Source organism: Phocoena sinus, chromosome 16 (genome assembly GCF_008692025.1).
Source record: "Phocoena sinus isolate mPhoSin1 chromosome 16, mPhoSin1.pri, whole genome shotgun sequence".
NCBI classification, from domain to species: Eukaryota; Metazoa; Chordata; class Mammalia; order Artiodactyla; family Phocoenidae; genus Phocoena; species Phocoena sinus.
Window position 1 is genome coordinate 51,547,860 of NC_045778.1, and position 14,825 is coordinate 51,562,684.

The 14,825-nt window shown below is 46.4% G+C and overlaps 1 protein-coding gene across 1 annotated transcript in view; it reads right to left on the reverse strand.

Moving 5' to 3' along the window:
- Positions 1-14,825, reverse strand: part of MYOF (myoferlin) — a 157,856-nt gene that overhangs the window by 8,538 nt on the left and 134,493 nt on the right. The window contains 8 exon segments of the mRNA XM_032609332.1: positions 1,559-1,700; positions 6,595-6,690; positions 6,757-6,869; positions 8,929-9,068; positions 11,592-11,688; positions 11,690-11,716; positions 11,718-11,742; positions 12,469-12,639. Of these exon segments, the coding sequence (XP_032465223.1) occupies positions 1,559-1,700; positions 6,595-6,690; positions 6,757-6,869; positions 8,929-9,068; positions 11,592-11,688; positions 11,690-11,716; positions 11,718-11,742; positions 12,469-12,639 (811 nt within the window).

A 14,825-nucleotide genomic window follows, 5' to 3' on the forward strand; every position in this document is an offset into this window, starting at 1 on the left:
TTTGAAGGAAGGCTGTTGGATTGCTTTTCAGATGACATTCCAGGAATGGTCCCTTTCGCAGGACTCAGAGGGCCTGGCTTGGAGGGGCTGAGAAGCCCACTCTGCTGCTGTCTGGCCCTACTCGGCTGTCCTGTGTGGGGTCATGCTCCAAGGACTACTCAGGATGCTAAGAGGTCCAGCTCTAGATGTGAGTAAATAGGAAAGGTAACTTTATTACCTGAAGGTCAACCTGACCCCAAATCCCTCGCTTTCCCCCCGGTCTGTCTCATTATCTGAAAGTGTGCATGGTTCAACAGCAGGATGAGCCTGGATGTCTCTAGAAAGTGCCCTTTGAAGGCCTTCATCTCACCTGGACAGGGAAAGTGCTCACTAGAGCATCAGCACTGAGTAGGGCCAGCAGGAGGTGGGGCCTGGCCAGATGGGACGTGAGGCAGGTATATTCTGATCAGGTGTAGGATGAGGAGGTGACCAGGCAGAGCTAGGAAGAGTTTATAGAATATGGCAGGAGGGGGTGGGGAAGGGAGAAATGGGACAAGGGCCTGTAATAGACATCTGTTGTTATTACCTACCCAGGTTTTAGGCCCCCCTTTTTGGATGAAAGCACCAGATTTTCCTTAGAGATTCCCTTCCCCCAGTCCACGCAATCTGGGGAGAAGTGACTTTACCCCTAACTCCACAATCTTGCCAATCTGAGCGCTGCATCCCTGGGCGACCCTGGTTCAGAGATGGACACATGGCCTCAAACAGGCAGACACTGGGGCCCAATTCCAGAACTCTGGTTGGTGCCTTTGGGGATTCGTTCCCTTCTCTCTGCTGAGGTGGCCGAGAGGGCAAGATACAAGCTGGGGCTGCTGGCGGCCACCTTGTGCTCACCAGGGAGTGAGGCCCATGGAAGAAGGCAGGGCAGAGGGGTGGAGAAGGTGAGAGCAGTTTCGAAAGACATCAGTTCAACCCAGGCTCCAGGCGTTCCTTAAGCCAGCCAACCCTGGACTTTTTAGTAATGTGAACCAGTAAATCACTTTTCTTGGTTTCAGCCAGTTTGAGTCGGGTTCTGTAACTGAGAGTCTTATTAATTACCACCAGGAGGGCCCTGAACCCTCACGGAAGTGCTCCCGAAGGAGGGCAGGCAGATGCTTAAGTTTAATAAGGAAGGTAAGGGGGATATTTCGCCTACATTAATATTTTGCCTCTGGTTAATTAGTGCAACAGTTCTGCTTATCAGGGGAAGAAATCAGTCTCCCTGTGACATAAACATGTACTTAGGTTGTTGAATGTATTGACAGAAGATCCCCACTTACCAGATCCTTCCCCCTGCTGCCAACATGTTAGTGGAAGCAAAGTTGTGCTCCTTATACTTCCGTTATAACTACACAAATAACCACCACAGCTGTGTGACCCTGGGCAAGTGTCTACCCCACTGGGGTCTCAAAGTCCCCATCTGTAAAGAGGAGCCGGACCCATGACCTCCCGGACTCTGAACAGCCCCAACCTTTTCTGAGCATCTGCATTAAGGAAGACCCACGACATCCACTCCCCACTGGCCTATTTCAGAACTCACTTTTTTAGCAACGAGACAGAGCTGTTCAGCTGGAAGGTAGTCAAAAGGGAAGACAAATCTCCAGTTAAAATTCCCTTCACCATCCAAGGACCTGTAGTGGACATCTGTTTTCTGTTTGTTTTCTTCACTGCCAGGAATCCAACTGAAAAGCAGAAGCAAACAGACTTAGCTACATGTGACTGACAAGTAATCTAGCCGCAAAATTGTGCAGTGATTAGAGAGTGAAGGGCAGGAGAATTAATGCACTTCTCTTGGGCAGGTTCCAGTTATCTATGGAGCTGGGGGGGGTGATTTATGAAGGGGAGGCACTCTGTTGCATCCAACACACGTGGTAGCCAAATAAAATATAATTCCTCTCAAACCAAAGCAGGAAACCCTTTAGACTTCAGTTAACAGGGATAAGGTGAAATTTTCTGGAAAATATCAACAATTTAGCTTCTATTTTGAGACTGGTGAAGCTTGCTGGCTATGTTTTTAGTCTCCCTATAACTCATCAGTGTCTGTCATCACTGCTGATAGGCTCAATGAATATGGGTCAGTTGAAAATTTCAGCATCTTCTTTTCCATATTTTACTTAAGCAAACAAAACAGGCACGACTCAAGTAATCTTACCACTTCATTTGTAAATTATTCTTAAATTTACTATGATCACATTAATGAGACTAGCAAGGGAGATGTAGGCTGCTATATCCATACTCCTATCTATGAAAATTCATTTCCATCAACAATTGGACATCTTAACTTTTGACATTTGGAAAGTTCCCTTTGGCCTGTGCCTGGCACACCAGCAGACCAGTTGGAGGGAGGAATGAATGAACATGTCTGGGAGGAAGTGTTATCACATCTGCCAGCTATGGGGAAGACTCCTGGTTTGGAACCAGAGGAACATGAGATTTTAGACTGAAAAAGTAGTGGAATGCATGGATCTCAACACCCACTACCCACTGGAATCAACTGGGGAGCTTTTAAAAATATTGATGCCAGGGCTTCCGTGGCGGTGCTAATGGTTAAGAATCCGCCTGCCAATGCAGGGGACACGGGTTCGAGCTCTGGTCCGGGAAGATGCCACATGCCGCAGAGCAACTAAGCCCGTGTGCCACAACTACCGAAGCCCGTGTGCCTAGAGCCTGTGCTCCGCGACGAGAGAAGCCACCACAATGAGAAGGCCGCACGCAGCAATGAAGACCCAATGCAGCCTCCTCCAAATAAAGACTGTCAGTAGGAGACAGGCCTGGCTGTGAACTTGCTCTGTCATTAACCCTCTGAGCTTCATCTCCCATCTGTAAAATGAGGTTAATGATATGTGCTCCCTTCACATGGTCAACCTGAGGACAGAGTGAGAAGAGCCAGAGTGGGAAGGGGAAATCCTTAACTCATGTTAAGGATCAACTACTATGAACCAGGTATGTAGAATGCCTTATTTTATTCTTTCCAACTGTATAACTAGCTCCATCTCACAGATGAGGAAGCTGAGGTTCAGAGGGGATGTACATCTCATACATCCAGTAATGGACAGAATTAAGTATAACTCCCAGGCCTGTCTGACTCCAAAGTCCAGGACTATTACCTGCTTCAAAGGACCATGGAGACTAGAAATTCACAAGCTAATGTTAGGTCCTATTATTAGTAGTGGTATTTTTTTTTTTTTTTTTGGGTACGCAGGCCTCTCCCGTCGTGGAGCACAGGCCTCCAGACGCGCAGGCTCAGCGGCCATGGCTCACGGGCCCAGCCGCTCCACGGCATGTGGGATCTTCCCGGACTGGGGCACGAACCCGTGTCCCCTGCATCGGCAGGCGGACTCTCAACCACTGCGCCACCAGGGAAGCCTCTAATAGTGGTATTGATAGCAATCAACTATACTAGTTTTACTTTTTCTAGTCAATTGACTCACCAGGTAAGCTGAGTTGAAAGATTCCTTTTGACAGTTAACTTTTAAGCTTTTGAACTAATTCACTGAAGAGAGTCCACACTCTTTGGCTGTGACCTTGGTAGCTTCAGCTTCTAACCCATCCCTAAACAGCACCATCATCCTCCCCTAGACTGCTCACCCACTGTAGCTTTTCCCTCTTTTTCACGAATCTTTTCACATTTTAATTTGAAAACAAGTTAAACAACTGCTCTAAGTGTATGCATTTGTGTACTTGTCCGTATAACTCTGTATGTAACACCCATATGCTTGAGGTGCTAAGGGTGTTATTTGTACATTATCCATCTTTTCACATACAGTAATTAGATTTCCATTCCAAATATGACATGGTACTTTAGATCTTGCTTTATTCTTGGATTACTGGAGTTATCTCTCAGTCCAGTATTGAGTTTGTTTCCCTGATTGGAAAAAAAAATGCTTATGATAGTCAAATAAATTTGCATATATATAATTAGCTGGAATTATTTTCCTTGGGGAATGGTAATAAGATCCTGAAATAAGAATAATGAAGAACTTGATGAAACCTTCCCTGTTTCTAGTGAACCTAAATGACAGCAATTACGTCTTTAACAAAGGTTTGATTGAAGGCCACTTGGGATCATAAGTGAAACTTTGTTCTCACTTTATGAATATATTAAATTTCAACAAGTCTTATCTTTTACATATCAAGGAACCAAACTCAATCCCTGTGGACTAGTAATAATAATAGTATGATGGTTAATTTTATGTGTCAACGTGACTGGCCGTGGGGTGCCCAGATTAAACATTATTTCTGGGTGTGTCTATGAGAATGTTTCTGGATGAGACTAGAATTTGAATTGATGGACTCAGTAGATGGACCTCCCCAACGTGGGTGGCATTAGCTAGTCTATTGAAGGCCTGGAACAGAACAAAAGGCAGAAGAAGGAGGAATTCACCCCCTTTTTCTGCCTCATTGATTGAACCAGGACATCTCATGTCATCTCCTCCTGACCTCAGACTGGCATTTACACCACTTCGAACTCAGGCTGAATGATACCCCCAGCTCTCCTGGGTCTCCAGCCTGCAGATGGCCAATCGTGGGACTTCTTAGCCTCCGTTATCATGTGAGCCAATTCCTCATAATCTCTCTCTTTCTACACATATGCACATCCTACTTGTTCTGTTTCCTGGAGAACCCTGACTAATGCACATAGTGTTTACTATCTGCCAGGTGCTATCTTAAGTGCTTTGAGTAACTCAGTCTTCTGAATATTCCAGAGTGGTGGATACTATCATTATCTCCAATTTACAGATGAGGATCAGTAAGCTTACTAACTTGTCCAGCTAGTAGGGAAAGTACCGGATTTCAACCCAGGTAGTTTGATTCCAGAGTCTGACTTTTTTTTTTTTTTTTTTTTTTTTATGCGTTACGCGGGCCTCTCACTGTTGTGGCCTCTCCCGTTGCGGAGGACAGGCTCCGGACGCGCAGGCTCAGCGGCCATGGCTCACGGGCCCAGCCGCTCCGCGGCATGTGGGATCCTCCCAGACGGGGGCACGAACCCGTGTCCCCTGCATCGGCAGGCGGACTCTCAACCACTGCGCCACCAGGGAAGCCCCAGAGTCTGACTTCTTAATCACTGGGTTCTGTACTCACTATCAACGTATAACACAACGTGTGCCGCAACTAAGGAGCCTGGCTGCCACAACTAAGATCCGGCGCAACAAAATATATATGTATAAAACACAAAACTGACATCAACATGAATTATTTGGAATTGAACTATGCAAGTAACAGAGTAATGAACACCTATGACGCTTTGCACATTGGATGCAGGCACTCAGTAAATGTTGGTGGAATGAATGATTTCTTAAAATTATGCTAATGGGAGTGGTGGTGGTGGGATGAATTGGGAGATTGGGATTGACATATTAGTTATCTATTTTATACATATTAGTGTACATAAGAGCCTGCTGTATTAAAAAACGTAATCATAATTAAATCAAGGACAAGCAAGGAAACAGATTGGGAGAAGATCTATAAAATCTTCTATATGAATCCAACAGTTTAATGGGGAGAAATCTAACAATTGTAGCAGCTAATTACTAAAGGTTATCTTGACTAATGGTAACCTTTAATAAAAAAACTGGAAGAGCAACCAACCAGGTGTGTATGAATTTAATTAAAACTGTGGAATAAAAAGGAGGAGGAAAAGAAAGCGTCAGAGGGCTTCCCTGGTGGCGCAGTGGTTGAGAGTCCGCCTGCCGATGCAGGGGACGCGGGTTCGTGCCCCGGTCCGGGAAGATCCCACATGCCGTGGAGCGGCTGGGCCCGTGAGCCATGGCGGCTGAGCCTGTGCCCCGCAACGGGAGAGGCCACAACAGTGAGAGGCCCGCGTACCGCGCAAAAAAAAAAAAAAAAGAAAGCTTCAGAGATAGAGAAGCACAGCTAATTTACTGGCTCAATTTTTGGAAAGTGCATTCTCTTTTTAGAAAAAAAAGCAGTAAATGACAAGTGTAATTTTATCTGCAGACTGATCAAGATAGGAAACAAATACTTTTTCAGGATTTTATAATAATTTAACGTTTTGGTGCCAAAGGCATATCTTTACCAAGTTCTGTTTCAAGATTATGCTCTTGGTTTTGATCAAGGGTTAATACAAGAAACAAAGCATAATAAGGTTTTGTGGTTAAAAAAAATTATGCTAATGTTTCCTCTTTTCCATGGACATTAACTTCTGGTAATAAAATATATTTAAAAAGAAACTTTGGAAGCTCTACTTCTGTTTCTAAGGCTAGTTACTCAAGGTATTAAAAATGAGTAAAAATGAACTGCATGACTAAGTCTCATAACAAATCTGCTTAATAAACTGAACAAAACCCACTTTCTTAGAAAAGAAACACGTATCAGTTCTTACAGGCATCAGATGCCTCTGTTCATAAACAACATGCACACAGGTTTCTCTTCTCTTTCTGTTCTCTCTCCCTTTGTCTCCCTAGAGCTTCCTGAGCAGACTGCATTAATGAAATAGAATAGCTTCAAATAATCAAGGATCCTCTAGTGGACACTTTCAATACTGAACACTCATGAAGGAGAGAGTCTGCTTTGTTCACCGAGTTTGGCATGCTCTTCCATGCCAGTCTTTCTTACCCTTTAACGTAGATGTCGCTCATTTCCTCTCCTGTGATGCTTTTCTCATCCAGGATAACGTCCTTGGTGTTCCAGATGATCACACGCAGGTAGTATCTGAAAGGAGCACATTTTGAAAGTGCTTTTTTTTCCTGGTCCTGAACCAAGACCCCAGTAAGATACAGCAGGGTCTCAAGATTACTTACTTCTTGGCTTTTCCGGGGTGTGATATTGAAAGGAGGGCCTGGTGGCCCCAAACTCCTGGGGAAAACATCCACCCACATCTGAAGTTTTCCCTAAGCCATTCAAAAATGAAAAGAGAAATGAAGTTATACTATGGGTGGTAGAGACTACAATTTTCTTTCACACGTCTTAGGTGAAACTAGTTCTTCAGGCCTCCTAATTTATTAGTCCATATAGAAGGCAAACAAAAATGGAGTAAAAGAAGAAGAAACCAAGATGAATCTTATACCTTCAGTGTCACTTAGGCCATCCACCCCCCATTCTCTCCCAGGAGTCTCTGATGGCTGCATGTACCTACCTGTAGCAGTCTGAGTCTTCCCTGGTTAATAAAATGAGGGGCTTCCCAATGCTAACACAACCCCCAACACACACACGCCCTCTTACAATGCCTAAACGTTGGGCCCTTCACACTCAGAACAGATTTCCCACTGTCACTCTACATTGCCTACTTGAAATCAGTCCCAGTTTTTGTGGACACCCAAGGGTTTCTCCACTTACCTTAAGAGAGAAAATAAACATAATTTAAAACTATTTAATTTTGTAAAAGAAAAACTTACAGCATGGCACTTTCGAAGGAGAGACTCAAACAATGACAAGAACATGACTGCTCCCCCCAAATTGAGGACTCCCTGCATTGGCTTGCTAGTGTCTACCGCCTGAGAGGGAGCTTGCAGGAAGGGGGAGAGTGAGAGCCTGGACCGACACCTGTGGCCGCCATCTTGGTGAGGCCCCACTCAAGTCTTTGACGGCTACAGAACCAGGTCCGTATATCCTGACTGGAGTATTCTTCCAGACAGGCTAGGAATGCCACTAACCACACTGTATCAACGATACAAACCAATTTAAATTCCCCAAACTGTTTTTGGATGTTCTGTAGACTCTGCATTCATGACAAAAACAGACTGGTCTTTAAGAAGGTTGCCAAGGAAACCACTAGGCTGGTTTCCTAATGCACGGTGGTCAAAATGAATTAGCTGAAGCTCTTGAAAAGGGATATGTTTTACTGTGATCCTGACTCTCTTCCCACTAATCTCCAGGGCTCAAGGGTCTATTATACATCAAGCACACTGCAGAAATTAGGCGTCCAGGCGTCTCCTAAGACCTAGCCGGAGTCTGTCCAATGCAGTAGGCAGAGGTGATGGAAGTATTGGTAGCCCAGGGAGCAATCTTCCTCGCTTTGTAATGTCTTAAGACTTTATTCAGTTGAGGAGCAGGAGGGGAGAGAGAAGGAGAAATGGGCTGTTTGTGGGGAAAGAAGAATAATTAGAGAAGGAAGAAATCAAAATATGGAACAAAATAAGAGTGCGTGACAAAATCAGCTAGTAAGCCCAGGCTCCTTGTGGTCACTTTTTAAGAGACCACGGTTCGGCTATCAGTGTCAACGACATTTGCATCCATTAGATAAATACTTCTTAAAGCACGACTTCCTAACCATCTGCATCAGAACCTCTCCAGATACTTGTTACAAATTCAGATTCCCTGCCCCACCCCAGACTTATTAAATCTGAATCTCTGCAGGCATGGCCTGGAAATCTTCATTCTAACAAGCTTCTACATGGACTATTTTGTCATTTTCCATGTCTCTCCTTGCTTCTATGGGAACTGCTCCCCAGCTTCTGGGAATTGACCTTCCCCCATCACTATCAACATGGTCCCTGTGATGAGCCATCCTGTGTACCGTATCCCTGTCCTCCTGGCTAGAGCTGAGTGGTCCAGTGATGGACAAATGGGCCAAGTTGGGGCAACCAATCCTTTCCACATGTGGAAGTAGATGGGGCTACATTATATCAGAAACCATCCACAATGTTCTGACACATGGGAAGGTGATCACAGGAAGGAAAAGTGCAGGGTAAAGTAGACTCAGAAACAGACAAGAGACAGGGAGAGATCCTGGTCCAAGGTTGTTCTGAGTCACTGTCACTCTCCTGTCTGGATTTAGTGAGTTACCTGAAAATTCTTACAATAAATTCCCCTTGGGGATGAAGCTAACCTGAGTTTCATTTCTATTTCGTGTGTATCTAAAAGTATCCAAAAAAGATAAAAGAGGCGAGTCTGTGTCAGCTATCACCAGTGCCTTTGGAGTGTGGACGAGGGGTTCAGAGAGCCCTTTACCTGGGAGATGTTAGGCTGAAAGGTGCTATGCAAAGTCCTTGTTTCCACGTGTTCAGGGACCAGCCCCTGAGTCCTAAGGATGTGAAGGGCAAGGCGCTCCTCAGGGGCCCCGAGGTGTTGGTGCAGGGTTTTGTTGGCTTCTGCAATAAAGAAGGACAGTGAAACAGGGTGGGCATCTGGGAACAGTTCAGCCAGATCGCCTTGAGGGATTTGCAGTACTTCACCCCAGACTCTGCAAAGATGGTCAGGCAGTGCCAGTGTGCAAACCAGCTTGTGAAAGAGTTGTTGATAGAAATAGCTCCGGACTGAGCTTCCCTGGTGGCACAGTGGTTAAGAATCCGCCTGCCAATGCAGGGCACATGGGTTCAAGCCCTGGTCCGGGAAGATCCCACGTGCCATGGAGCAACTAAGCCCGTGCGCCACAACTACTGAGCCCACCTGCCACAACTACTGAGGCCTGGGCGCGTAAAGCCCATGCTCCGCAACAAGAGAAGCCACCGCGATGAGAAGCCCGCGCACCACAAGGAAGAGCAGTCCCTGCTCGCAACAACTAGAGAAAGCCTGCACACAGCATCAAAGACCCAACAGGGCCAAAACTTAATTAATTTAAAAAAAAAAAACTCCTGACCAAGAGCCCTGCCCCAACCAGGCTCATTTCTGACTTGTGGGCTGCCAATAGTGAAGAGACCAGAACGCTCCAGAATATGTAAGTGAGAGCAGCCCCTATTTACATTGGTGTCAGGGGCTCACTCCGTCTCCCAGACTCCCTTACAGTTAGGTGTGGCCATGCAAACAAGGTAGGCTAGAATATAACGTAGGTGGAAGTGACATGTGTGTCACTTCAAGACCTAGCCCATAAAACCCTCTCATGTAGGATCCTCTGTGTGTACTTTCTCTTCTGGACGCAGAAGAAAACAGTGACCTTAGACACCTGAGCTGAAGAAGGGCAGAGCTATAAGAAGGAACAGCCTAGTCCATGAAGCATTGTTTGGAAGAGGGCCACCCACCTGTAGGAGTACCTGTTGTGAATTTATGAGAAATAAACTTCTATTGTGTTAAGCCACTGAAATTTGTAAGTTTAACTATTACAGTAGCTAGGTAGCATCACTGTGGCATTTAAAAAACACAGTCCCCAAATTCTCTGTCACTCCTCCCATGGGGAGGTGGGGTCTATGTCCTCTCCCTTTGAATCTGCAGACATATTTGACCACTAAAGAAAGGATGCTGTGTGACTTCCGAGGCTAGCCATGAAAGGCCAGGCTGGTCTTCTTGGGGTGCTCGCTCTGGCGGAAGCTGCCAGCCGTGTAGGGAGTCTGGGTGCCCAGAGATCACCCTACGGGAAAGGCCTGGGTAGGTGCTCTGGTCATCAGTTCCACGTAAGCCCCCATCCAAGAGCCAGCAGCAAATACCAGCCATGTGCGTGAGCCATCCTGGACATCCAGCTCAGCCGAGCCTTCGGATGGCTGCAGCCCTGGCCAACATCCGAGAGCAATCGACTGCGTGAGCAACTCAAGTGAGAACTGCCCAGGTGAGCCCTTCCTGAACAGCTAACCCGCAAAACTATAGGCAAGACAAAATGGTTGTCATATGGGAAAAGAATCTAAAAAAGAGTAGATATATGTATAACTGATTCACTTTGCTGTACAGCAGAAACTAACACAACACTGTAAATCAACTATACTCCAATAAAAATTTAAAAAAAGTAAAACAATATGGTTGTTTTCAGCGGCTAACTTTTGGGGTGATTTGTTATGTGACAAAAGTAACTGGAACAATCCTGACCGATACAGCTTCCTGGGGGTACTGTTTAATTGTTGGGGGTAATCTTCTCCATGGGGCCATGCTGCTTGCCAATTTATTCCCAGTCCCTTTTGCAAGTTCTCCTGTTAACAGCAGCATCAACGTTTGTTAAACGTCTTATCATCCCTGATATCGACCAAGTCCTCTTAAGAGAGCCAGGCAAATATAGTTGCTTACAATGTCAAGAAAAAACAGCTGATGATCAGGAAGCACTTTCACTACCGTGTGCCCTCGGCTCAGCTTTCTCTGGCTCTCCCATGTGCCCTCAAAGCCACAGCCCACTGCCAGCCCCTCCAGGAAGCCCTCCTCCCTACGAAACACTGAATCATGCCACAGCTCTTATGCTCTAGTAAGCTTATTTCAGTCTCTGTCATGATGCAGTTAGCTGTTTATGTGTCGGGACAGATTGCATTATAAATTACCGCTGAGGAAAGAGCAAGACCCCAAGCTCGGATGTGAGCCAGATGTGAACTCAGCAGAGTCTTCAAACCAGCCCCCAGCATCCCTGAGCCTTCTCAGAGAAGGACTGGGAGAATGATGGAATAAAATTGGAGGAGAAATTCTTCCACTACCATCTGAGCGCTTTTGAGCTAATTATGCATTACATGGAAATAAGTTAATTATTAGAACTTTGTGTTCAAAGCTCAAATGGCTATGACCTAAAAAGGTCAAGTGAAACATAAGACAGACAAGAAAACGTGTCCATTTTGACACCTGACGTGACAGCAAAACTCTACCATAACGGGGCTTTTGTTAGACAGTCATGTGTACGGAATTCCCTATGGTATTAGGGTACTGCTCTGTCCACCCCCCTCCCCAACGCAAACTTGTAACCAGCTTGCCATCCATGGCAACGTGCTTACCAAATTCATCTAGGCTGTAGTCTTGTCCTCCATATCTGATTCTACTTCCGTCTTCAGAAAGGACAGGTGGTGGGAAGCCTTTGAATCTGGCTACATTTTTGAAGCAACTGTGTTGGTTTCAGTTGATTCTCGCCAGGTGTTGACTCCAGAACTGTGAATAATATCCCACACCCGGAGTTACCGCAGGGCACACAAGTTCTTCTTGGATTCATACACACACAAACTTATAGGTGCTCTCATGTTAACGGGGGAGCGGGGAATGTGCTCTACACGTTCGCTTTTGCCCAGAAATCTATTTAGGATTTAGAGACCTAAAATCCACAATCATTTTTGGCCTCAGCCAAATTGGTACTCCCCTCCGCCCCTCAGTTTCCTCCTCTGTAAAAAATGAGTTTGACTGAGATCCCTGTAATCACAATCGGGAAACTTATAAATTAGAAATCACAAGCTGTATCTCATTCAGTACTACAGAAAGGCACTGTTTAGCAGTCAGGGAAAGAGGGACATCACAGAATTGATCAGTTTGGAGGGAGGGGCAGGGAATTCCTGCCATCAGACATTGCCAGCTCTTTGTCCTGGGCATCAAGGAGGGAAGGGGCTCAAAGAATGGGAGAGTGGAGACTGGTTCCCCAGGGGCTGCTACCTGCGCCATCGGCACAGAGCACTGCACTGCTCCAGGGGCCAGCGTTGTACACAGACGCCAACGTGAATGGGCAATGCTATGGTCCTGATTCTCTCTAAGATGATTCTATTATCAACAACAGTATCTACCTGACTCAAACGAGCAGGGGCTCAGTTAAGACAGGCCCTGAGGTGGAGCGCCAGAGCTTCCCCAGGTATTAACGTTAGATGGAGCAAACTGTCAACAAACACTTACACACAGTACTGCTCAGGAATGCCGCAGTGGGACCCAAACCGGGAAAGGAATCGGTTTTCCAGGTCAATAATCGTTTCTCCTACTTTTTCATCACTGGTAAAGGTGTCGTAATCATAGACAGAAATTTTCAGGTCTTTCTCTTGAGGTAAGTAGCAGCTCAGTTCATACATTCTGAATAAACAAATGCAAGGTTAGAATCTCCATGATCCCACCCGGGCGTCTCACACAAACCAGGGGTTCTGCACAAAGACTCCCCGGGCCGGGGCCGGGGCTGCAGGAGGAGGACATCATGGCCGGGATAACCAGGTGGGGTGGCGGCGGGCAGGGGTGCTTGATTAAGTAGTGCTCCGTTAGTAATGAGAGCAACAGATTGTACACTTGCTCAGGAGAAGATCCGGGGCTTTAAATGCTAATGAGAACCCCAGCTTTGCTGCTTACCAGCTGCGGGGACCCTAGGCCAGCTACTTAACCTCTCTGTGCTCAGTTTTCTCATCTGTAAATGATGATAATATTCCCTACCATCCCATGTTGTTACAAGGGTCAAGGGAAGAAATGTTTAGAAAGCATTTGGTATGAGTGCATTACTCAAAACCCAATAGCTATAACAGTAATAATAATAAATTATTATAAGTTATATAATAATATAATTAGCATATATTGCCTATTATCTGGACACCCACTCATCTCCACCTCAGCTGGGAGATTAGTAAGGCACAAGCACCCTGATTTATAGCCCCCATATCTGTTGCCCCTACTATGTTACCTTCTCTGCCTCAACAGAGACCACCACCCCATGGAACACCCTGGACTCACCCCCACAGGAGCATGAGGGTCTGGAGGGGGAAGTAGAAGGCTGCCAAGAAGGCTCCCTCCCTCCTCCCAGGCTCTCTGGCTCTGCCACTGATTTGTGGAAGGCTTTTCTATAGTATCTGTATTAAAATGCAAACACTTCTGAGAGAACGATAAATGATCAAACAGTAATTTCTGTGGTAGGTGAGCAATATGGCGCCAGTTCTGAGATGGTGATAACTGTACAGCATAAGCTCCAGATGGGTGGGGTTCGGTTCTGTATCTGCACACAGAGGGCTGAGTCCCATAGTAGGTGCTCAATAAACTTTGTGGACAGAAAACTGTGAGAGGCCTCTTGCATCTCTCCTCTCTCACTGTGCCTCCACTTCTCCTCCTGTCACTCTGGTGTGTGGACTGGTTCTTGCCCAAAGAGCCAGGAGTATTCATCTCTTGAGCAGAAGGGTATGTGTCAGTGGGGCTCTGGAGACAAGCTTCTCGGGTGCCTCCTAGATACATCTCAGTGACTTCTCCAGACTGCTGCAGCCAGGTGGGGGCCTGCAGGAGGAAGGCGGCCCAGGATAGAAGGTGCTGGAGTCATGGCCACACCTGAAGCACCATATCCACACGAGCCCCCAAATTCCATTACTGGATTCCAAGGGACAGGTAACATGTGTCCCTTGAGAAAAAGAATTCTTTGCTCAAATAAGTTTGAGAACCACTTCTGGTGTTCCTCTGGGCAAATTGAAGGTTCTGAGAAGTCCTGCAGTTATCTTTTTAACCCAAGCATCTTGGTTTGATGACGGAATACGTCTTTCTTTAGAACACAATTAACATCTTCTGGCAGACTGACATCCTATTGAATGTTATGGGCTAACAATGCTGAACAGTGGCCGAGCACGTAGGAAAGGCTGCTCCTTCCTGAATTCCTTTCATGGAATCCCTGAGAGTCTCCGTTGAGAAGAACATCACCCTGGAGAAGACTGAGGCCAGGGACCGCAGCCGTGGGAGGGGCTGCAGAACCGCGTCTCCCTGGCTCCACCCTGCTGGGCGGGGTGATGTCTGCATGTTCACCAGATGGCGATTGGCCGTGCGGAGCCTGACGGCATCACTTCCTTCCGGGGTGGCTCCAAGCTAGACTTTTCCTGCCACTTAATTAAGCTTGTGCTTGGCTCCGAGATGAGCGATTCAGACAGGGCCGCCTTTCTCCCGTAAAAGCTGGCTTTCCCTGCTTCCCTGTGTCCCTCGCATGGAGCCCTCCTTCCTGCCCTGCGTGCCTTTTCCTGTCTAGACCTCAGGGCTGGATCAGGGGAAGAAAAGGAAAACAATCATATTGCCCTGCCAGAGGATTACTTCCACTGCCTGGCTCTAGCACGCGGCCCCGGGGTGTACAGCACAGAGGGTGTGTATGTGCGCGCGTGCACACGCATGTACACACAAGAGAGGGAAGGATTGCATAAGGGCACCCACCAACAAACGCGAGTAAAGAAGAAGCGGATGGGCAGGATAATAAAGCCAGAAATTAAAATACAGGCACACGTCAAATAAGAACAAAGTGTTCTCCTTCTCGG